At 38.2% G+C, this 26,275-nt stretch overlaps 1 protein-coding gene across 3 annotated transcripts in view; it reads right to left on the reverse strand.

Moving 5' to 3' along the window:
* The window catches only part of kif26ba (kinesin family member 26Ba), a 106,744-nt gene that overhangs the window by 51,908 nt on the left and 28,561 nt on the right, over nt 1-26,275 (reverse strand). For all 3 annotated transcript variants that reach the window (XM_008405769.3, XM_008405767.3, XM_008405766.3), the window contains exons 3-5: nt 22,277-22,960; nt 12,215-12,396; nt 6,494-6,704 (exon numbers count right to left, since the gene is read on the reverse strand). In XM_008405769.3, coding sequence (XP_008403991.2) covers nt 6,494-6,704; nt 12,215-12,396; nt 22,277-22,960 — 1,077 coding nt within the window. The remainder of the gene's footprint in view (nt 1-6,493; nt 6,705-12,214; nt 12,397-22,276; nt 22,961-26,275) is intronic.

A 26,275-nucleotide genomic window follows, 5' to 3' on the forward strand; every position in this document is an offset into this window, starting at 1 on the left:
ACATACCACACTCAGCCAATTTAAAGCGAGGAACTCTGCTAAACGGGAACAGCTCGCCCTGAGCGGGGGAAGTGGGTTCAATAGTCCACCACCACAGCGCTTCATTGCTATTGGCTGGAAAATCAATAGGAGGCTGAAATCGAGCTCTAATTGGTTCCCAAAGTCTGCAGGATCCCAGACACATTTGTGCAAACATATGCATTAAGATGGTTGCAAACGCCACAAGGGGGGAAAAAGTTCCTGATTGAGATCAATGCTAATTTTAGCTGGAGTATTTATTCCAGATTAGCTCACTGTACCATAGGATTTATGATGGAAGCCCTCAGATGAATTCAGAAAGTAGATTTAAGGTTTGTGTGTAACTAGACAATAAGAAAATAAGACAAGGATAATGTGTGTCATTTTTAAGAAGTGTTAAAATAATAAATATTTGATTATTGATTTGGGACAGAATTTCACACTGGGTATACAGATGGGGCTGTGGGGGAAATCCTCTAATAAAAAATAAATAAATCCTATTTCCATCGTTGCCTCTAAAGTTACCGCCATCTCCATCAAATCTTTTTAAATAATTATATTAGAATTTTTTAAATGTATGATTGTAGTAGAATATAAATAACCAAAAGATGCAGAGCTTTCAGACCTCAAATAATGCAAATAAAACAAGTTTATATTAATTTAGAAACAACAATTCTGATGTTTTAACTCAGGAAGAGTTCAGAAATCAATATTTGGAGGTTTTCAGTGGGGTTCAGTGCAGTGGACTCTTTATATTTTCCAGAGCCGTATTTTTTATTTTTTTTATAAAAGTTGCATACTGCAGCTTTAACAGGCGTCTCCAGCACTTGGTGGTTTGCAGAAGCTAATGCTAGCAATTTATTCAGGTGTGCTGGAGCAGAGATGCATCTGAAATATGCCGGGCAGTGAATCCTTGGACCAGGATTGAGAAACACTGATTTAGGATGATCAGACTAGCTGAATATAATGTATAACAGAATAAATGTAGGTCATTAATATTTGAATATAAAGCATTTTCTCCAGCATGCCAACCATCTGATCAGTTAAAGGTAAAGTGATGCTGCTGAATGAGGAAATCACGTGCTCCTCTCACTCTAGTCTATTTTCAAATTTAAGCCCCATCTATTTGATTTATAGAGCCCCACAGAGCCATAAAATACAAGATAAAACCTATAAAAGATGGTGTGTGTGTGTGTGTGTATTGGTTACATCCTCCAGGACAGCCAGCACTGAAAGCATTAATATTTTAGTGATGAGGTGGAACAAAGTGGCTGCTGGACTGGACTGTCATAACAGACTCGCTCAATCATTTAGATACAAGGCACACAGATGCTCGGTAACATGCATGCCTGTGCTAAATGCGCTTACACTTGCTCAGTCGTGACACAGACACACAGCTTGTGACTTGAGAGGAATCGTAGCTGCTATTAAAAATTGATTATCTGTCATAGTATCACTTTCCCCCAAGGTCAAGTCGCAATCTGTGAGTGTGCATGTGTGCAAAACGCAGGCTGGTGAGATTGAACGAGGGATAAAGCTCTGGGATAAAGAGTAGAGAAGAAGCAGGGAGAGATGAGATTTATGCTTCGTTTAGACTTAAGAGATGAGGAGCACATCGGTTTAAAGGAGAACAAAAGACAAAAGGAAGCTGTTCCTCTTGGGCATCAAAGCGTCTCCTAGCGTGTTGCTCGTCCTCCTGCAGGTGAGCTGAACAGTATGAACATCAGGTGTGACGGAGACCTGCAAATGAAGTGACAGCTTAGAGGAGGAGATGTGAACCCTGCGGCGAAACTGTGACATGCTCTTATGTTTCACACCCAGGCACGTGTGGGATAGGGCTGCAAGGTTTAATGACAGCATTGCGATGTTTCATGTAGCAAAAATATGATTAACGCATTATTTTAAGAAATTATAATTTCCTAAACCTGGCTCTCACTGACGGCTTACAAATGGTTACTAATGATGTTTAGGTCCAGATTGATTTAGGTTAAAATTATTTTAAATCATCTCATCTTTCTTAAAAACCTTGCAAATTAATTTCCTTTTTTATTTGAGTAATGTACACAAACATGAGATTTGACATTTACTTACTGACTTCCTTACATTTAAAATATCCTTGATGGGGAACAACTGATTTACACTGATTTTCTTAATAGATTATGAATTGTAGATGTAGGTAAATGTTCTCTCTAAGTGATGCATTTGACTCCTAATCTCTACTCGCTTCACAATCTGTTCTCAAAATTGTAATATTGTCGAATTTACTTCCCTGACTTGTTTTGCACACAATGCATGGCTTTTCTAATAAAGAATAAGTTTAAAAAAAAAAAAATCTCTGCTGTAAATGTATGTAAATTACAGATGGCTTCCAGAGTGGTAATCCATACACAGCTTAATTTTCTCAGCTCTCCTCCTGCAGTCACTGGTCTAAATGAAAGACTCCCAACTGACTAATTGGATTAAATTAAGGTGGAGCTTAGAGCAATATACAGAGGCATTACAAGAGGTGTCTTTTAGATACAAATGTCTCATAGATTCAGAGGGATTCAGGGTTCAGACCTGTGCAGACTGGTTTCCCCCGGCTTCATGTGAAACGTCTCAATCTGTTTTCTGCAGTATTTCCATGAGGGACAACACTAACCCGCCATTACAGCCTCAGACAAGTTTCATGTATTCTGTCGGATGTATCGCTCACACGTCCAGCGGGAGCTTTGCCTCTTCCTTGACACTTCTCCATGTTCACTGTAATCCTATGAATTTGTGAGCATGCAGGCCAGAGTGTGAGTGTGCATGTGTGGAAATAATATTTCAGCAGGGAGCAGACCCCCCTCTGCAGATGACATTTTTACTGGAGAAATGTCGCTACAGCCGTTTTCTCCCCATATGTCTGCATGAGCGTGTGTGTCACTGTGACTGTGAGCTGAATAACTTTAACAATGGAGGGCATCTTTGGTCTAAATCATAAAATGCTGCCTTGTCTTTATATGCAATGACTGTCTTTTTGGATCTTAGTTCACTAATCGGTTCATTTTAAGAAATTAGAAAATCTTCAAATGATAGTGAGGATAGTGTAAGAGGTTGTTTAACACCGAAATCTAAAAAAAAAAAAAAAAAAAGTGTCTTACACCTGTTTTTAAGTTGTTTTGGTTTCCCGAATAAAAATGCATTTTACTGACACTTTTTATTTGTTTCGAGAAACAAACATTTTATTATAAATGCGCTTGCCATACAGCTAGCTATTGACCCTTTGCACGTGACGTCACTCTTCGAAACTCCGCCCGCTCCACCATAATGTACGTGAAATAACGCTCCTGTAAAGCCTGTCAAAAAAAACGCACATGTGGTGGCATAATATCACTTTTATGTAGTTGATTTCGCAGTATAAATGGTCATAGGATGCTGCGCGGTCGGCTGCACAAACAGACGAGGATGAAAACCAAACATGTCATTTTATTGTATAACTTAACGAGGAAAGATACGGCGGCGACGGATAGCAACTGTTAATCATAATGACCGTCAGCCCTCGGTGTAACCGCGAATTTGCAGAGAACATTTTTTACAAGGTAAGAAGCTTAACGTTCATATACTTTATATGTAAGTATGATTAGAAAGATATAAAATATTGCATTATGGAGAAGGTACGTGTCTAATCACTGGTAACCATGGAGACAGTGCCCCACCGTCATGTTCATGTAGCCTAGCATATACGGAGAAAAACTGGTTAGCGACACGTCTTCTGTACGTTTTTAATGTTACTCTGGTGTAAAGGGAAACGTTGTTTATGACATAGTGGCAAAAAATAATGCGGTGTGAATTCCGGTAAAATCGGTAATTTGATTAAGACGCCAGGAGGGAGGAAGTATGGATTGGTTTGTAAGCTAGTCATGTCATGTAAATACCGCTGTCTATGACCCTCAAAGGTGTGTTGTGCTCAAAGACAAATAGTTTGACTCAAACAAGTAGAAGCGATGAGTAAACGGACAAAGCAACTTGGGAAAATCACATCAGTCGATCAGTTCAATACTCCGTTTCCTCACTTCCGACGTCCATCATGGCGCCGCCAATGATTAAGTGATGGAAGTTGCAAAGGGCCAGTAACAAATATTAGTTTCACTTTTTTAATCAAATTAGTGAAATAAATGACGATTTTAACTAACTGAGATGTAGCTGTAATGAGAAAAGTAAAAGCCAGGTATGATGTGAGGAAAGGTTTTTTTCCTTTATCACGTTTCTTCCAGCTGTATTACAGTATGTGATTTGTGCTTATGGGCTGATGGCAGAATCATTTGTTATAAGCGTGAATATGCAATCTAGAACTGGTCTCCTTGACAACTGAGAGGACATCTGTCATCTCCATATGGAGAGATAGACACAGAAACTCCGAAAGGCAAAATGATTGCTTTCTGTTGCAAAGAAATTAAACTACTAAGCATTTCAACACAACGCCACACATTGAATTGTAGTGATTTTAAAAGCAAATACGTGGATCCTCTTACTCAGTGGGTGTAATTTAATCAAAATAGCAACAGTATTTATTTTACTGTGCACTGTATTTTTTTTATTCCAGTAGTAGTTCCAATTATTTCAGTGGCAAATAATGTTGCTTGAAAACTGATGAGATGGAAGCAATATTACCCTGAATCTTTTCTAAATATCGTCAGGATTTTCAGACTAAACAGTTGTAACATTTTACTACGACTCAATACAAATGCAATTGAACAGAGAGATGGCTTTCGGTCTCATCTGGTAGTTAATATGAACGGCACGCACATATTTCCACTCGTACTTGACAAATTCCCTCAGAGCCAAATGGTTCCAACACATGGAGCTCAAACAACAGATGATTCACACACACACACAAAAAAAAAACGGGATGCGTTTATTTTTTTCAAATTCCTCTCTTGCAAGTTTCGATACGGAAACTTCCGCAGGAAGTTTGATTCTTTTATCCGACAGTTGTTTGTTTTCCAGCTGATGGGGCCACAAAGTCAGGGAGCCTCAAAATGTAGAGGGGTCGGCACTAAAAACTCATTACATGGACGATCAATACTGCACACACTTGAGAGCCGAGTGTGTGACTGGTCCCCCAGCACACACGCCCACACACTCTCTCTCTTTCTTGTGTGTTTCATCACCCAGTGGCGATGGTGACAGATGACTTTTGTCAGCCTGAAATGTGTTACCATGGTAACAATTAGGTTATATTTTGGTATCCTACAGCCGGGGAGCCCAGCTGACACACACACGCACACGCACACATTCACACACACACACGCACACACACACACACACACACACACGCAAGCGAACACATTTAAACTGGTGAAGGTCAGGATAAAATGCTACAGCTCAGTATTTCATCAAATTACAGCACTATTTGGGCTTAAATAACTCTAAGAAAAGGATAAAAAAAAGAAAAAAATAACAACTTCCCCCAAACTGATTCACTTTGAGTTTTGGAGTAGCTGATTCCTCAATGATGCTATGCTAATTGCAATTGGCAGTAACATATAAATACATGTCTAAATTCACATTTCTGTTTATTCTATTTTATATTATGATTGATCATTCAAGAATTTATTCATACACCACAATTTAGAAATACCTTTACACAGTTCTAACTTTTACTGCTAATTTGTTTTCTTTGTTCGCTGATTAAGACACAAGCTTTTAATCCAGACAGAGATCTAGAATTTACCGCAACACTTTAAAGGAGTCTTAATTAACGTTGCTGCAGGCTTTTTGGAAATTATATATATTTTTAGAAGTTTTTATTTGGGTTGCTTTTCACAAATTGTCTGCTTTCATTTGTCTAAAAAGAGCAATTTTCTTTTCAGTTCATAAAAGTATGAATGATTCACAAAAACATCAGCAATAGAGAGGCTTATCTGGGAATAAACCAGTATTTTCTATATTTAAGACAGCTTTCGAAACAAGAAGTTTTTTATCTGTATTTGTACCCCAATACAAAATCCCCCAATCAATTTTAACAAACTTAATAAAATCTATTTTTTTAAAATCACACATTTACATAGACACAAAATAATATTTTTAGTACGAATGAGGTGACTCCAGAAGAGCTAATTGCTAAAAATGTGTCATAAATTAATCAATCACCATGTGATCTACATCAGGATTTTTCGTATTTTAAGTTTAAAATTGCTAGCCTTCAATTCCTGTTCTAATCTGACACCCAGTGTGGTCATCCACTTCAAGAGTCAACATATTTTACACTCTGATGATATTCGTGATTGTAACAATTGATTATCTGAGATACTATTTTACTCAAACATATACCTATAAAGAGTAAAATCAGACAGAATGATGACTTTAAGGGATCTCTTTTTTCCCAGAGCTGTATTTTTAACGCTTTATCCCTATTCAATGACAGGTAATGTTTTAAGTGTTGGATTCAACCTTTTCTGAGTTTTAAAGGAAAAATAACATGCCAGAGAAAGAAAAGCCATCGTGATACCTTTCCGAGGCCGGGCGTATCTTTGATCTTGTTTGCTGCTCGAAGAAGACAAGGTGGAGCAGGCGGCGGCATCGTCACCAAAGCAGAGCTGAAGTTAGTCGGGAACAGATGAGGGTCGCAGGACGAGGACGGAGATGATGTCAGAGGGGCTGCAACCATGGTGGTCTTCTGCTTCTTCTTCTTCGACGTCAAGTTCAACTTTTGAGCAGCTCTGAGGGAGAGAAGCAGTAACCTCCATTAAATGATTAGAATGCTGGGTTAAAATCAGATGTAAGAACTCACTGAATTTTATCCAAAAAACTTACATTTCAACATCGGACAACATAGGTTTAGTAATGGCAAAAAGGTAATATTAGTTTGTGTACAAGTTTGATTTTTGTTGTATAGTTTCTCTAATTAACTGTCAGAATTATGCATATAAGCTTAAATGTACACACACACCACAACTGTTTTCTATTGTAAATTTAATATATTGGTTCATCTTCCCTTCACCTGAAAACTTTCATTACGACGCTTTAGAAATATTACCGTCTTTGTACTCTGCAGTGGTTTTGGGGCATTGAATGGTTAATGCACACTACAGAGTACAGAGTCATTAAGATGTTATTTTATTCCTTGCACCAACTGTAACTACTTTCACATCCAGCTGCTCTATCACCGATTGAACACAATGAAAGTCCACTAAAACAGCTGCAGCAGGGCTTCCTGCACGGCTCTGCTTTAACCCACATATTTAATTTAGAGAACATGTAAGGAGAGGAAGAAAGAGTGTGAGACCTTCTGCCCTGATACACTCTCTGTCAAGAAGCTGTATTCTCACACCATTGGCTTTCAATTAACTGCTGCAAGTTTCAGAAATGAGAGTGAGGGAGAGAGTCAGCAAAAGGAGAGGGGGACAGGAAGGGAGATGTGAATCAAGTGACCCGTGTTACGATGAAGCACTTCACCATTTGACTGGCTCTCCCTGGAGATTTGTGTGTGGATCCCTGTGTGTGTGTGTGTGTGTGTCTGACTGCACACAGCGTGAAACGAACCTCCATGAGAAGACCACTAATTGGGATTTTTTGAGGGTGCAGGCTAAGCTTACGCGCTTGAAATGCGATCAAAGGCAATTACAGGTTTGTATTATGTTGGTGTAATGTTCAAAACCTCCCCCATGCATCATGTGAAGAAATTTATTGAAACCTTTTTGTATGCTGCAGGATTGTATTGAAATCAGTTTACATGCTTTTTTGAATCGCGGGAGTTTTTAAAGAATTGGTGAATTTATTTTCTCTATTCTGCGTTTCATTAATATTTTTTATGTGATTTCTGTGCTATCAATGAAATAAGGGCCTGCTGCAGTGCTGCTGATGGTTGCAGTAAGAGGCGTGACAATGATGGATTTGTTCACTCTGCTGCAGGGGATTCCTGCTTGTAACCTCCATGCATTTTCTTTTTTCACTCTCGCTGCAATAATGCTTAGCTGGGACTGTTCACAGCTAAACAAAAAAATTAATATCTTATTCTTACAGTTTTCTTCTGGTGGGAAACATTTGGGTTTCAGTTTCTGAAACGTTTTGTCTTCCTCAGTGATTCAATCTTTGGATAAATTTAAGTAACAAACACTCAAACAATAGCTGGTAATTGGTGGTGTGGGATTTGGTTAAGTGGATCTATTTCAAACTAACCGTAAAGTGAATTGTAGTTGTTTTACATCACTCGGCTCAATCAAATCATCAGCTCCTCTCCGTTACTGCCTTTCTGTCCTCCGTTCCTTCTTGGGCTCCACCTTCCTGAAACCCTTGGTTTCATTCTCTCACTCATTATTTTTCCTCTCCATCCTCTCCACTTCTTCGCTGCCCTCCATATATCCACTCATCCTTTCTGAAGAGCATCGATTCCTTGAGCACCGACCGCCTCTTCTCCCCTCGTAGACTTCAGGTATCTGTCTCGTTAGAAAGCATCAGAGGTCGGCTGGTAACAAGATGCTGCTTTGTTTTCTTCCTCCTCTCCAGCAAACACAAACAGCTCTGCTGATTGATGGCTGGTGTCTCCTGGCTGTGTTGTTGGTTCAGTGGTTAATTACTTTCTGTTTAGTAGGCCATCAATGGAAGAAGATGTGAGGGGAGACAGAGAGTGATGGTGGACATGAGGAAGGGAGCTTTTGTGTGTCGCATTAGGTCAGAATGGCTGTTTAGCATGGACAGAAGACTGACTTTACGGATATTATTTACTGACATGGACATGTGGCTAAAGAAATGACCACATTTTGTTGGAAATGATGAGGATTACTGTTGTAGCTGACTGATATGGTTCTGCAAATTACAGGTTAATTCAAAGGCGTGAGAAGATTCTGGATATTTCTAAAACAGAATTGCATTTGCAAGACTTTGTAAGGATAAGAATATTTAGCTAATGGATGGATTGCAAGGTCAGTGATTACATTGATGATCCCACTGATCCAAATGAGTTGTTTTGAGTAAAATTAATTCTGATTCCCTGCTGTTTCTACAAAAAAAAAAAGCAAATACTTCCTGATTAATGAATAAACGGGGGTGGAGGGCGAAATTATAATGCGTTACCTGGATTCTCTCCGAAGTAAAAAAAAAATCTTTCATGGTCAAATTTGGACTTTCAATAGAAAATGTTAATTTACAGTACACAGTTTTGGAAAAATGGTTTCAATGGAGGAACCTTTTTTGAGTTTGTCCTTCTTTGAGGTTCTGTCATTGCCGTTCCTCTCTGAGCTTCGTGTGCCAGTAGCCCACATTTAGTCATTTGGCTTTAATTTTGGCGGGCCCACTTCCTGTGTTGCCCCAAAATCTCCAACTTCTTTAAAGCCGTCTCCACTGAGATTGTGGCATGCTCTGATTGGTGTTTGCAAACTCAATTACCTAAATTTGTGGTGCTGCTAACTCGGAGCTCAATTGGGAGTTTGCCATTAATAATGGTTCTGTCTGCTTGAAAAACTCTAATTTCTGATTAAGTTCAGGTATTTTTGTGGGTGTTTCCTCACTGTTCATTAACCCATAACAGATTGGATAGAAGTAAAAACTTCAAGTGAAGTCGATTACTTTGGAGGTAAAGTGGGAAGCGAAACAACAAAAGGCACAATGATCAAGGCTAGATTAAGCAAAAGTGCAACATTTATTTGCTGTGTGGCAGTAAAATGGCTTTTCTTGGTTGTGTGAGCAAAATTCAAAACAAATGTGTACTTCATCTGATCAGATAACTTCTCTTTTTATGTCCCATCTGGCTGGATCATCAATCCACCCATTTGACGTGTGGCTAATTTGTTTTCATCTATCACTGGAGGAAACCGTTTTCCTTAAATAACACCAAAAAAAATGTCAGCAAGAATTGTAAACGGTCAGAAAAAGGGACAGCAGCCCACATATCTCTGCCATCCTCCATCTAAAATAACGCCTTCCCAATTCACCGACTCACTTGGGGCCAATTCATTTACTCAGCTGCCTCATGCAGCACACACACAGCCAGCCAAATCCCCGTAGATCCGATCCTCGGAGCATGCAGTTAAAAAAATTCCTGCGCTGATAGAAACTCCCTCCCCCTTGTGAGTAAGAGCATGCACACACCGCAGCTAGTCTCTATCCCAGTGTCCCCAGAGGGCCGCTGCGGCTCGGCGAAGATGTAGAGCTGCTGTGCAAGTGTGACATATTCCACAGACAGATCGCCACTAATGAAAGATATTACTCAGATATGCATTAGTGTGGAGGTAAAGGAAAGGTCAGTGTGGGAACAGAGAAGGTGTGGGTGAAAGAGAGGAGAGAACAATGGGAAAGGAGGAGAGCAATTAAATGAAAACAGGAGAGCTGTGTGCTGAGGAGAAAACAAGAAAAGGAGACAGACAGGGGAGGCCAAGGAGAAATAAAGGAAGATGGGATCAGGTGAGAGGACATGGAGTGGACACAGGGATTTGGCAGTGTGCAGACAGCGAGCCCAGCGAAGATTGTGTTTGTGTCTGGATGCAGCCCACGTCTTAAGAGTAAAGACCGATACCTGCATGGGATTCACCAGCCCTGCAAGGCTGATTTTACTGACTGTAAACACAGGCTAATAGACAAGTTCACAAACATTCCCGCATCATCTCAACCAAAAATAAAAATACAACCGAGTGCATGCTTACCCAACTAAAACAAAAAATCTTACAATGACACGAGGGAGAGAAAACAAGCATAACTAACACACATGAGTAGATCTGAACTGGTTCAAGATTTTATTTTACGGTTATAGGAATTAAATCCATAACATTTTTCTATACAATTTGTAGTGTTTACATCCATTTCTCTGGTTGCTTAGAGAGTTAAGTAGCACTCTAGCATTTTGAAAGCTGTCTCATCTGTGTTTAATCATCAAATGAGGGGATTTCTATCTCAATCTAGGCCTGGACACAAATCAATAACTATATATATCAATATAGACCAATATCAATAAAAAACTATCTGACAGGATCTTCAATAATTTCACTGAACCCCGATCCAGAACCGCACAGCATTCTGGGGAATGTAGGCAGAGGAAAGACTTTAGCCGCTCAACCTCTCAAAGCAGCTAAGCAAGATTGGTGAAATCAAACAACTTTCTTGCTCTGTGGTTGCCTAGCAACAGCCTTTTGACTAACTTGTGGTTACCTAGCAACAACCTGTTGAGTAACTGGCGCAGCAGCAGTTTCAGGTTTACCTCCGTGCCTTAAAACTGCTTAAAAATAAAAAGAGGAAATTGTGGATGAAATGGAAAAGGTTATGCCACCAGTTTAGCAGTATTTTAGATATTTAAAAAACAAAAAAACTACTCAATAATTATCAACTGAAATGAAACCCTTATATCGCGACACGTTGTTCAGCCTTACCATCCAGCTCTATCTCAACCTTACTGTTTTTATAAAAAGACAAAATGCAGTGTTTGGAAATTTGAGTTGTTCATAATCACTTCTGTAACAATACTTTTTAACAGCAGTAGTTGCATTTCTGTACTTTTAAACAAAAACAGTCAGATTGCTTTATACAGTTTTTATTTTTTGTTTTAATTCATTCAACTGTGCCATCTTTGACCAAACAGTCAGACTCTTATACCCCACTCCATGTCCATAAAACTCTGGACACTGTAATGGGAGTCCAAATGTCTAAGCAATCTGAGTTTGTTTTTTTAAGCTCTTACAGCTGGATGGTTTTTATAACGTAAACCAGATGTGTGTGTTTGTGTAAAACAGCCTTTCATATTTGACAGCTCAGGGGGCTGTAGAGGGGAAAGATCAAGAGTGTGTGTGTTTAAGAGTGTCCTTGTGTAATTTGGGCCTCTGACAGACAACATTATGTCTGCTACACTGAAGCGCAGCAGATTAATATGTCAGACAAACGCATCTAATTATGAACAGCAGAGAAGAGGTGTGAAAGCAACAAAGAGAAACCATCAGTATCATTTAAAATGTGATTTGAAGCAGTTCATTAGTTATGACAGACCAGCGATCCTTCAGATATAGTGAATTAATAATTCACTTGTTCATTTTGAGTGTGCCGTGTTTTTCATCCGTGTTTATCTCGCTAAGCATTTTTCTGGACTTGATTACGTAGACTAATAATTACTTATACCAAGAAATCATTGTTAATTTTGTTTTTTATTGTTTTGATTGAACTTGAGTTTTTCCACACTGACTGACGTTTGACATATGAACCTTTGGTGGATTCAGTCTGACAGATTTAGGTCTGAAGTATCTTACTGTACCTGGCGAAGAAGGAGGCGGCTGCAGAAGTGGCAGTGGGTGCCGAGGTGGTTACAGCCGGCGTGTTGGAGGGAGAGTTTGTGTGTGACGGAGAGTTTGCGCGTGCAGGGGAGTGAGAGTTGTAGCGGTTCAGGGCCGCTTCAGTCACTCCTTCTCTTGAGGCGTCAGAGATCATCTGGGAAATCTGAAACAAAGAAAATGAGATTCTTAATGCTTCACAAAAATGAGAGCCGTTTAAAGAGAAAATATGCCCAAGTTGATGCATGTGCACTATAGAGAAGTCATAGATGGTAAATTAGCAATTGAGACAGTTTTTACTTATTTTACAAGTTTGAACATTTAGTCCCCACATTTACAAAGATGAGATCAAAACAGAGAAGATAAATTGAAAAGAGCTATTCTGCTATTCTTCCAAGCTGACATATTAGTTTAGATAAACATCTGTGTTCATCATGTTAAACATTTTCACACACACTAGCTAATCTTCAGTCTAATACTAGATAAACGGGTAAGTAAACTCATGTAATTTTCTGCTGTGATCATTTTGGAGGGAGAAAAATTAAATCTACATTGACAAATCTTCCTGTTCTTTTTTTTTTGTATCTAGGAAAGAAGTTAATCCTTTTGCGAACATTTGAACACTACAGCAAAAACTTCTCCATTTAATACAGTGTGTGTGTGTGTTATTAATAGTTGACTGACAGTAGATAACCTATGTATTGATCAACAGTTCGTTGGTTCCAGATGTACAGAAACAAAAAAAAATCAGCACTCTCCTGGTTCGTCTCATATGACCCTTTGTTTAGTTTGCAACAGATTTTAAAACACACAGAAAGTTGCACTAAACATGCAACGCAATAACCAGGTACACATGACCTGTCTGGAAAATATGTCTGAAAAATTAAGAAGAATGAAATACTGCGGTGATCCACAAACCAGATCCCCAGGAATCATCCTGCATGTTTAAATACATCCCCGTCCATCACAACTGAGTCAAATGATGCATTCAAGTGTCTACAGAAAAGCCTGTTAATGACCCATTCATTTATGCCAACAGAGAGACGGCTAAGACATAGAGGATTTTGGTCACTTTGGACTGGTTCTTAACCTCTATAGCAGTACACTTTGCACTGATGACTAAACAGAAAATTCTTTCTGCTAATGATGAATTGCTTGTAAAAGTTTTGCCACATTAAAGTATACTTTTACTAAGAAATATAAATCCAGGTTCCCTTTATTGGTCATACTCCCTTTCAAAGCCATTTGAAAGTAAGAAACGTAGGTCCTTCTGCAGGACGTGTTTTTAAATTTACCCGTGTAGGATTAATATAAAATACTGCCAAAGGATCTTCAAACTGAAGTAATAAATGCCTCCCTCTCTTCCTGACCACATGTCCACACACACACTGAATAACGTGCTGCTTCTCTTGTGTGTTCAGGTGAATAATTTATGTCACAGGTATGGATTATTGATACTCTTTATGGTCTGTCTAATACCAGACAGCAGAGCACCTGAATTATATCCAAATACTTCAGTGGAGGAAATCTGGAGTGGGTTGTGTCTTTTGTTTGTGTCCTTGTGTGGCTCAGTGTCTGCACTTCTCTACATCGGTGCGTAAATCAGCTCAGCTTGACGTATATTTACTGCCGAGGCTCCTGGGGTCGACGCAGGCTGCCCACTGCCTGATAGATGGCCTGTTGTAAATAAAATCCCTGTGCAGTTTGCATACAAATACAACACTTCTTTGTGCTTTTACTATATTCAAATACTCAAACTGTAAAAACATTTAGTTGTGTCTACTATCTTCTGCTTGTTAAGACAAATACATTTAACAACACAATTCAAGATTAATGAACTTAAAAAACAATGTTAATGTTTAGACAACTTGTCTCTTGTTAAATCAACTTCATGAATTTCTGAGTTAAAACCAAAACATTTTTCTTGACTTAAGTTGCATTTTCAGCAGGTAGACTTTCATTTTCAAGTTAAGCTACCTTCAAATGTTTTACAGTGTACATATGAGGTGTGGGTATTAGAATTGCTGTTGAGCAAATTTTACTTGAACGCCAAAACAAAGCCGTGAAATCTAAAATAATTTATTGGTTCTGTACAAAAAAAACGGGCAAACTATTTAAACCGCATGCAGGTTTCTGCCTGAGAAGCCATGGTAATGATCTGATGGATCATCTGGCTTTTCATGCCCAAAATTATTCATAAACCTGCCAGATTTAGATTTAAGATTATTTTCATCCAGCAAAGAAGTTTGTTTGTGGTGGAAATGGTATTTCCAAACAGATCATAAAATGACTGGCAGTTAAAAAAAATTTTTTTTAATAAAATCTAGCATGCAAAAAATTATTTAGAACCTTTCTAATAACCAGTGGAAAAACCTTTAAGGGTCAAAGCAATGAAACCCTTCTAATAATTCCAGTTGTGTTTTTTTTCTTGTACCGTAACCATTTATTTTTGGTGTTAATCTGCAACTCTCTCCACACGCTCTATATTAGATCAGGTCTGGACTCTGACTTATTAGTTCTAATCAGTAGAAATATATTGGTCCAATTAAAATTATACTTTAAATCTAAAACGTCCAGAGTATGAATACGTCAGGGTTTTGGTGGATTTGTTAACTTTTCTTAATACACCAGCTGAAAAGTTTCCTATTACTGTTTTAAATCAGTATTTGTAATTTTCACCACATGACAGTAGATTAAAGGTTAAACCAGAAGAAATTACTAAATAAATCAATCTCCACTCAGAAATCCAAGTTTAAACGTAGAACATTCTTAATATGACGCAAGCTGATGTGTTACTGAGCTACAATGTTTATCCTGCATTCCCCCTGGACTAATCTGGATACAGTGTGGCTCCGCAGAAATACAGATTATATGGGTTTTTCTGGTTGCAATCTGAAGAAGACATTATAACCACACCGGGAGCTTAGAGAGAGAGAGGAATTAAACACAGTGATGCTGCAAGCTAAATGTAAATTGATACACAGTACTCTCTGCAGCAGCTGCAGTCATCGAGCAAATGATTTGATTCAGGCGTTTTGAAGGTATGCATCCAAAAGTTGTATTAAAATCAGACCACTTTACTAAAGAATGACAACAAATTTTACAAGATTTCTAAATATTAGACAATAAAATTTTACCTTTTAATCAAGTATATTAGGTTGCAAATGTATTGTTTGTTTTTCATCCATCCATCCATTTTCTTGCACCCTTGTCCCTCAGTGGGGTCGGGAGGGTCGTTGGTGTTTGTTTTTCATGAGATGTATAAATTTGTTTCATTTTTGAAATAAATTATTTGTCAGCTGTTGCTCTCATCCAGGATCAGTCCTGGACATGATGTAAGATTATTATGTTTACATGGGTTAAGTTATGAATAATTATATAAAATAAGAATAAGTTGGCACTGAGCCAATTACTGGCAATGACTGATGCATTTTATATTTGGTTGTCGGCATGGAAAGTTTATCTGCCTCCTTTTTAAGAGTACATTTAAAACATTTGAGTCCAACTTAAGGTCCTAATCAAGTTGTTCTTATGACAGGATAACCTTCCAGATATTTATTTAATTAAACTTTTTTTTGCAAGTGGAACAAATTCCTAGTCTTCCTGCAACCCAGATTTGTTTCCAGGCTACACGTGTAACAAATCAAAGTTTCCATGGTTAAGATTTTAATATTTTAGAGGTTTTTCAGCTTTTCTTAATTTACTTATTTTTCAGGTTTAACCTTAAGTCTTATTTTCCAGACATACCTATTGAAACAATTAGAAACAGATATAGTGAAATACAGAAAGAAGTAAATAAAAATGTATTGCTTCAAAGTATTAGTATTAATATTGATATCAGTTCACACATAACTTTGAGTCAGAACAATCAATCCAAACCAAATTTGGCAGAAATCAACTTTATTGGGGTGTGCTGTGGTGGCGCAGGGGTTAAGCACAACCCACATATGGAGGCCTTGGTCCTCGACGCAGCTGTCGCAGGTTCGATTCCCGGCCTTGGCGACCCTTGCTGCATGTCCTCCCCCTTCTCTCATTACCCACCTTACTGTCAATTAACTATCAAATAAAGGCCACTAGAGCCAAAAAAAATCAACTTTATTGATGTCAAACAATTATATATTTAGATTTGATTACATTTTAGTAAAGCCGATGACGTTTATTTTTTGTTTTATAAAGTACAATGCCTGATTTATTGCCATTTTCATTTGGAAGAGACACAATGAGGGCAAAATGATAAAACATGTCTTATTATCCAATCAACAAAATACCAAATCAAAGAAAAAATCCAAATCGATACGTATTTTTCTTTCTTTACAATTATACTTAATTAATTTTTTTCTCATCTCGGCAAAAAAATTTGAGCCACGACTTTAAATAATCATTTTTTGTTTTCTTTTATGAAACCAGATGAGCAAATGATGAACTAAATAAATTAGCCGAGTAAGCACAGGATGTGAATTTAATTAACCTTACATTATTTCTGTATTGACTCAAATCTACCAAAGCAAATGTTTTCAGACTGTAGGACTGAAAACACTTAAACAGATTAATTCGTTTAATCTTGATAGTTTGTTTTGTCAGGGTAATATGTTGACATTAGAAACTTAATCAACAGAATGCAAACCATTACATTTTGTCTTATTAATGCTGTATGTCATTTATGTCCAGTGCAAATTGTTTTAAGATTTATCTAGAATACTACAAGAACCTTTGAATTCAGACTTAAAGACACTTATTGCTGCTTCACATCTTTCTGCTTCAGTCTGGAAGTTTGTAGAAACTCTAATCTGTGATTTTCAGTCGTCTAATTTAATTTCTTCAACACAGAAACTGGTTGAATAAATTGTTTAAATGTGTCTTCTAATGTACAACTGGTTTCAAACCCAAACAATTCTTGCTATCAGTTGTCTGTATTATTAATGTCTGCGCTTGTTGCTAAGGGAAAGAACAGTAGTCAGTAACATTAGAAAAGAGCGAGTCTATTCACCGCACATCTGTCCTTGGTCTGTCTTTTTTGTACCAGAAGAAAAACAGTAAATCTTTCAGAACATATTAGAGGTTGTTATCTGTTCTCTCAGGACCGATTTCTCTGGTTACAAGAGCTTGTAGTGAACAGCAGAAAAGCTTTTGTATTGATTTCTAAATAAATGGTCGGTAGGTATAAGTGCAAAATCACTAAGGTTTTTTTGTGTGCAAAAAAAAGCAGTAACATACCCAGATGCATCTTGGAATCTTATTACAGATTCATTACATATATTTTATGTGTTTATCTTAATATTGGTGATCATGAAGAGCAAAAATTCAGATACCAAAAAACAATTAGAATTTTACCTAAAAAGGATTTCTAACACAGAAATATGCTACTGACAACTTTACTTATTTACTTTTAAGGAATATGCACCCAGTACATGGTCAGGGCTCCTTTTGCTTCAATGCAGACATTATTTATTTAAATCATGGAAGTAATCAGCCCGTGACTTTGTTGATGGGCTCAGATTGCTTTCATAATGGCTGTTGGCTTTTTGAAATGGTTGAGTCTGGCATCAGAACGCCACACTGGTTACTGGCGAGTTACGCTGACACCACTAACAGCCCATACTTTACTGCTCTGCAGTTGGTTTAAAATGGCTCCATTTTACTACATTTAAATCGTTTTTTTATACTTTTGTAATGGACTGGTTACTAAAACCAGATTTTAGCGGAATGCTAACTTTTATAGCCTGGCTTTTCACAAAGAAAAGAGGCTGTATAACCTGGCTGGAGCAATGACACAAACGGAGAATATACAATTATTTACTCATTAAAGTAATTGTTCCTGTGTTTGTCTTCATGAGGTCATTAAGGTTGTTCCTTTCAGATTTCCCCACAGGAAAGGCTGAGCTGCTGTCTATATCTTCCGGTAAATTAGGTTATACACTGGATGAAATTTTAATGATTCACATGAGGAAATGTAGCTACAGCAGCAGCAGCACCAGAAACAATAGAGACGTGAGGAAACACAGGGCCAAACGTAGTGAAAATAATGAGCTCAAAACCAAAGCAGATGAGGAGAGTTTCGCTGGTCAGCTGGTCCAGAGATCGGCTGGGATTTGATGAAATTCATGAAGGATTTCTAGAGGAAGTAAAGCTGGTTTAAAAAAAAAAGAAAAGCATAGACTCTGTCAGTCTTCCTTTTACAGGACATCCTTCATCCACACTGGTGGTAAAAATGCCCTCATTCATCTTCATAACAACATGGCCGCCGTTTCCTACAGCATTTGCTCTCTTCACCTGTCTCTGGTGTAGTTTGTGTTTCAAGGGTAACGATGAAACGTGTGTTTGTGTGTCTACAGATGTGTGTGTGCTCCTGTTTGCTAAATGCAGGGAGAGAAGAAACGGTCAGTCTTTTCAGAATGAATCCGGGTCTAATGGTTTGTGAAGGTTAGACCAAATAAAAAACAGAAGAGTGAAAAATTACAAACAGCTCGTCCTAATAAATTGTTTTGAATATGCTAAAATAAAATCCGGACTGCACCGTATGGAGGCTAATTCTCTCTGTATTATTGAGGTAAAGGACTTTCTCTCTTCTCAGTCCTCTCCAACGTGACCTCATCCCAAAGTTTCACCCAGGCAAATCAAATCAGTGATATTTAGCATATAAATGTGCTCTTTTTCTCTTTAACATGAAACATAGCGCATAAACATGCTTATCTGACAGAAACACAGAAAACAGGGGTTTGCAACAGTACATCAGCCAACTTCCTGTTTCTGTCACAAAATACTGAAGACAGAAGACGTTACAGAAGACATGCTAGTTTTGTTTTTTTTGTTTGTTTTTTTATTAAGTTTCTGAATTGCACAGATTTCCTCAGATTGTTTATGTTTTCATTGCCAGTTTGCTGATGGGACTAGATCCAAGTCAAAGCCTACTAATGCATCACAAATGTGAAGTGGAAGTCTATGTTTGAACCACCAATTTAAGGCTTCAACTTAGAAAATGTCTTACCACATGCATACAGATTTTTAAAGTAATTAGACACAATCAGTCATTTTATTGTTAGCCAGGCTGGATTCATATTGTAGGCTGACTGCAGGTCTTCAGATTTAAACTAGTGGCTGGTAGCACTTGCCTAAAAAAGTTAAATTCTCTCTCCTTATACACCGACACATTTCTTACCTAATTGGATCCAAACTGGCTATGAGCTTCACTGCCAATAGTGAGTAGTTCTCTGAATCGATGTATGGCATGTTTGGCAGCTTTAACTAAACTTTAGCTATTGGAAATGGCATCTGGTTTCAGTTTTATTCTTTAAGTTTCAAATATTATTTGAAAACTACCTTCACCTCCCTTAGCACTGCTTTTATCCATGCTTTGTTTCCCAATACACCTGTATGCGTCGCCATGGATACGCTTGTCGTTTGTCATCCAAAATAACCAGTGGATACTTTTTGTATCCAAAGTTTGTTTGGATACATTCCAAACAACCTTTAAAGGGAGTTAATGTAATGATTGTTAAAAATCCCACAAGAACACATTCAGGGACATGAATCTGTTCTCACAGAGATGGTGAGGACCAGAAGGGTTTGTCACATTATTGGCACCACTGGTGAAGTAAATGAATCTTTTCTGGCGTTAGGCTAGTTTTGAACTAACCAGCCAGTGAACTATTTGGCTTTGTACGATCTGTTGATAGTCTAGAGTCCTGGTTTCTTTCATTTACGGTTACCAATAATTATCAAACATGTAGCATACTGCATGTAGATTTGTATTAATTTATTGTATTAATTTTTCATATAGAAAAATAAATATGTCACCTGCTGTCTATTTGTGGCTTCGCTTATTATTTAACAAAGGCAAGATGCACCTTGCATTGCTCCTCTTATTAGCAATATTTGACAGGTTCTAGTTATAAATCATCCCTGAATTGTATGGGCAACTTTTCCCACCTGCCCTGCACCTCTTGTGTGATCATAAAACTTATAATAAACATAAAATACGTTGGTTGCTGCCTCTTACACTGCTGACACAGCAAGATTTTATTATGAGTTATGGCTGCAAACAGCAGGGATCCTTGAGTAGATTAGAAAAACACATCTTCAGAATGTTTCTACTTTATTTAAATCTACAAATCCCGCAATTTGCGTTTATTTTTCTTGTTTTTGCAACAGAGTTGGAACATTTTCAAGGAGTTTTAGTTATGCTTTTTTTTTTTTTCTGCAGTTATGAAACTGTCTGAAACGGTGCTGGAAGATTATGCTCATATTGTATTTTTGCACTTCCAAATGTCAAATACATCATGGAGGAGCCAAGACATACAAGTTGCAAAACTAGGGTTGGCAAATTCAAATTGCATTTAGTCCCTCAGAAGCAGCTCTTTACTGTCTCTCCTATTTCAAGCCTCCTCTTCGTCCTCTTTTTCTTCACCGCAAATCTTTCATATCCTCGTCTTTCCTCAGGATTCCCATCTTTTGATCACCTCTCAACTCATCGCCTCCCCCACCTAGAGCAGAGTGATTTATTATCATGTTCCTTTTTTCCTGCTGAAACACCATTACTGTCAAAGTCGCAATGGAGACACACGAGCGCCCTTCAACATTCGCTGGGGCGCGTTTTAATGGACGGCAAATACATGAACAACACGCAACACATCGAGAAAAATTAAACAAAAATGCAAAGTTAAAAATAAAAATACTTAAAGTATCTCAGATGGAGTCAGTGGGACAAGAACTGGGGGTTTTTTTCAGTGACCATCCAAAGTAATTGCCATCCAAAACTCAAAACTATCTGTCCATATGATAAGAAAGAGGAAATATTAAAGCAGAGGGAGAAAAAGAGATGTGAAGAAGTATAGAGGGAATGTAAAAGAGAGTAAAAGAGTGAAAGGGTACTGCGGCTGTATGTCGTAGAGTCCCCAGAGTTCTAATTATCACTGTATGAATTATTACATCTGTAACTTTTGGATCTCCCCCGGAGTCTCAGCTGCTGCCTCCACCCATAAACACCTCTAGACCACCCTTCACTTCAGGCTATTTCTCCTCCCTCTCCTTTATTCCCGCTCCCTCTCTTCCCGTCTCATCCAAAAACATCTACATGCTCCACTAGTCATTTTGAGTCTTTCAAGTCACTTGAAAGCTTTAATCTAAGTGGAGAGGCCTCTCACTCCTGTTTAAATGTGATTATAAAATCTGAAACTTGAAGTTTTTATACACTTTTTTTTTTCCCAGCTGAAATTGTACAAATGTGTTTAAGTTGTATATGTGTAGCAGGGTTTTATTTTGATCAATATTACAGATGTGATTTTGTTTAGTCAAGTTATTTCAGACATTTGTTGGCGTTTTAAGTTCTGTTACGCTGCTCTTGGCAGTTGGTGGTTACGATAGTAACCACCAACAGCTCCTCCCCCTTTTTTCTGTTGCTGTTTGTAACTTAGGATCAGCTCTGTGTTTTTTTTACAAGTATTATATTTTAATATACATTTTACACAAATGTAATTATATATGGTGTTTCATGAGTAATTTTGCCATTTTGTATACGTTTTAACGGTTTTTATTATCAGTGTTGCCCATTTTAGGTATGTTTAATTTAACAAATTGCTAACTGCTTATTGGGTGCTGTTGCTTTGTAGTTATTTAGGGCTATTGTATTTTATTTAATGTATAGGAACAGAATGTGCTGGACTGATGTTAACCACCAACTTGATTTCCTCTTTTGTTAGAATAAATACAGTGAACCTGAGTGTTTCTGTCCTGAAGTCGACCTACTGGACCTGAGATGAACAGAAAGGTTACGCTATGTCATTATCAATATATTAATTGAAAATGGTTTCTAAACAACAATTTTATCATTTATCACAATAATTTCTGGGACCATTTATCATCCAGCAGAATTTGTTACCATGACAGGCCTGCGTTGTAGTTTTCCCTGTATGTGGTGCTCACATCAATCATTTGGCCACATTAGCGTATGTTTCCATAGTAACAATGTTAATGTGTTCATTAGAAAGGGTTTCTGTGTGAAGGAGAGGCTAATGCCTCCAAACACAAACCTACATGTGTGAGCGCCTTACCTGGTATGGATACAGAGTGACTCCTCCATTAGTCCGGTTCTGGTGCTGATGGGCCTGCAGAGCCGCTGTGCTCAGAACCGCTCCCCCACCGTTATTACTGGGACTGCTTACGCCGCTCACTGGTTGCTGCTGGGCACCGGCTTTCCCTGAGCTGGGGGAGCCATTCCTTCGGTCCACCCCCGCTCCCAGACCCAAGGAGCTGGGTTTGGATCCCAGTCTGTGTCCTGATCCTTGGAGCTGTTGAGTTGTGGGACCACAGCTGGACGTTTGCCCCCCTGAGGGACTCCCTTGACAGGGGGTGGACTGTCCTTGGATCGGACTCGGCGTCGGGGTCTGACTGGGGCTTGGAGAAGGCGACTGCGAAGATGAGTGAGGAGTGTACGGAGCAGTCACAGAAGAGGACGGGAGAACCGAAGGAGCCCATTCACGTGAGCCTGGAACTCCTGGCAGTCCCGAGGCGCCTGCTGGTCCTGAAGGTCCATGAGATCCGTATCGAGCTGGAGGCGAAGAAATGGGAGACAGATCCCACTGATCCAGGGTGAGGACCATGCGCACAGCTTCCTGTTTGAGCTGAGTGAGGTGAGTGGCGCAGACATCGCAGCGACTGTCGCGCTCGTTCCACGCACGCCGAGAACTGTTGGGCACCTGAAGCTTGTCGTGGAGGAGGAGTGAGAAGGACGGATCCTGGAGGAGAGATGAAGACCAACAAGTTAGATTAAAGGTGACCTGTTATACTTCATCGAACAGGTTTATTCAAAACATGGACAATGAGATTTTAGTCAGACCAGTTCTGCCCATTGTTGATTGCTTCAGAATGAGATGCTTTAGGGCCAAATATGCTGCTTCTGGCCATGGCCCCCCAAACTCAACATTTGCATTCACACTCAAAATGGCTGCAAACAGATGCACAATTATACATCTTTGAAAAGTGTTAGAGCCTCCTACACAACCAGCAAATTGTTTCTGAATAGCTAGTCAACAACAAAACACTTGTCTTTTCCAGCAGCCATTGTATAGCACATGCAATGGTGAAAACAACTGACCAAACATACTAGGTTGCTAGGTGACGAGCTGGGCTCGGCTGGAGTTGCTAGGAAACGGCGCAGTGCCAGTTGAATGTGACAACAATTGAGAAATTTATGACATGACTCATTTTCTAGACATCAAAAAACATTAACTTGGTGCCAAAAACAACTGGGTGTTTTTTAAGAGCTTAGACTGTTTTTAGAATAAGTTGACACCCAAATGGAAGCATGAAATGAAAATGAAGGGAGTAATAATTCAACGGTTAACTATGTAGAACCAACTATGGTAATATTTACAAAAAGTACTGCCAACATGATCAAAATAATCAAAACTCTTGAAAGATTAATGTTAGAGGAAGAGAAATTCATATTTTACAAGTTTACACAGTTTGACTTGTATGCTTCTAAATGTGAAAAACACATTTAGACATTTTCTGCTTATTTCCTTCATATAATTAATATGAACTAAAATATAAAAGACGAAGCAACCACTCATATTTAGAAAATACACAAACATGCTTGCTTAACTGTTGTGGCAAATACTTTTATATTAAATAAACTCAAATATGCATACTGAACATTTCTTTATTAAACGTTTTCTACATGGCTGTGATGTGATATTTTAAAAGTTGTTTTTTCATTGGTTGTAAGTGGAAAATCATTATAATTAACAGAGATGAAGGCTTAAAAACATCAGTCTGTGCTTAATTAATTAATCTACCTACATAATGTGTTACACTCAAAGAATTGAGTTAATGAAATAAACAAAAATTTCAATTATATTCTAATTTACTGATTGGATGTGTAACCTGAAGACATAAAAGCAACATTCAGACTCTGTAAAAACACATTTTCTTCCATAAAAAGCCATTAAAAGCCGTGTGGTACAGAGGAAGTTCCCTAATAAAGGTGACTTTTCTTCTTCTGGCGTCTTCAAGCTTCTTTAACCTTTTCAAGAACAGTGCAGATTAAACGACGCTCGTTTTGTAATGGTTGGGTACGACATTTGGATTAGTGGAACACGAAAAATAATTCCTAGGTATTTTAGGATGTATTTTTTCATCTGCTTTCCTTTTTCATCAAAATCTAATATACCTTCTGGTTCTGGTTCTGATTCTGGTTCCTGTCTGCTCTGAGTCCCTAGAACCAAGCATGGAGAAGCAGCATTCAGCTTCTTTGCACCACAAATCTGGAACAAACTTCCAGAAATATGCAAAAATACTGAGTTCCTTCAAATGAAGGATAAAACCCACCTGTTTGAGCTGATTAATAACAACTGGAACATTGAGTATTTCTTGGTGGCAACTTTTACTATCATAAAAAGCACTTTCAATTGCCTTGTTGCTGAAATGTGCCATCAAAATAAACTGTACTTGACATGTGAGGCAATATAAGAAACGATGTGATGGCAGCTTAAAGAGCTCTGGAAAAGCCAGTTGGATTTATTTACCTTTCATGTTACCTTGCTATGGATTCTAACGCTGCTTTCCTCTTTTAAAGAAACATGAGAGCACTGTATGGCTTTTAGTTCATGTTTATGGATTTAAAACGAGGAGAAGGGATTCAGTGTCACTGCAGAGACGTTTGTTTGGTCCACTGGTGAGGATTTCCACTAACTAATGTTAGGTTGGACTGAATTTGATGGCAATCTCACTTTAGTTACTTTATAAAAATAACTGATGCCATGTTATACAAGCTGTCCAAACTAAACGACATCATTCAATGGATAGTAGAGATTAAAAAGTCCACAAAGGTTTGCAGACTGGATTTGAAAATTAAGATTTGGCAGTGGGTGAAAAATGAAAGTTTGTTTACCTTTTGCAAGTTTGTGCTTTTGCTGAATCAATCTTAAAGCAAACGAGATTCAGAACCTTATTAACCCGTGCATATCAAACTCTTGATTGTTTGAGGCAAAATAATTATGCATGTTGCATTTAAACACTGTTTATAAAGTCACAGTTTATAAAGTCACAATTTACTTGCACACACAGTCACAGTGTGCAAGTAAAGTAATATTGTCAAAAATACAACCTTTGTAGAAATTTTCAAGATATAAATCTGTTAAATCTCTTTTGCCCTGCGACAGACTGGCGACCTGTCCAGGGTGACCCCGCCTCTCGCCCGGAACGTTAGCTGGAGATCGGCACCAGCACCCCTCCCGACCCCACTAAGGGACAAGGGTGTGAAGAAAATGGATGGATGGATAAATCTTTTTCCAAAGATTGTAAGCTAAGCAGCTAAACATTACACTGTTTTTTGGAGGGTCTCTGTTGGTGGTAATTCTGTCTTGTAGCGCCTCGTTTATGTGAATAAATGTAATGCACCTTTAGTGAGCTCATGGATTTGCACTAAAGGAAGCAGTCGATAGCGGTAGTAAAGTGTGGGCTGAGTGTGCAGAATCTGTGTTTCCAGTCTAATTGGAACCACTTGTCCAGAACAAAGCTGCTCTAAATCTCCTGCCATCCCTTTTTGGGCTAAATCTCAGAGATAACAAGCAAAAGCACAAACACAGATACAAATCACAGTCTGAACCTTTCTGATCTCAGTGAAAAAATATTTTTGTTGCAATTTTCACAAAGCGTTAAAAGCTTATCTGACAAAACGCACAGAGTAGAAACATGTTTTTTACTTAAAAATACTAATGCTGATGACTGCTGACTGTTGTAAAGTATATAACTGCAGATGGTTTGCAGTGAGTCTGTTAAATCAGTGTGTTCATACATCATCAGAATGTTTCTTGCAAAAGTATTCAAAGGTTTTCACACCGTTTATGCTACAACTTCAAACAAAAGCATTTTTTCCCCCTATTTTTCTCCTCTAAACTTTATTTTACTGAAGAAGCATATTCCTCAAACCTTGAATTTATTTCTATTCTTCATCTTGTTCACATTAAAACCCTTTCAAAGTGCCCGAATGAGCTGAGATCTCTGTGGTTCAGTCCAGGAGTGCAGGAAGGAATCTGCAGAGTGAGATG

Source organism: Poecilia reticulata, chromosome 3, assembly GCF_904066995.2.
Source record: "Poecilia reticulata chromosome 3, P_reticulata-male-v2, whole genome shotgun sequence".
NCBI classification, from domain to species: domain Eukaryota; kingdom Metazoa; phylum Chordata; class Actinopteri; order Cyprinodontiformes; family Poeciliidae; genus Poecilia; species Poecilia reticulata.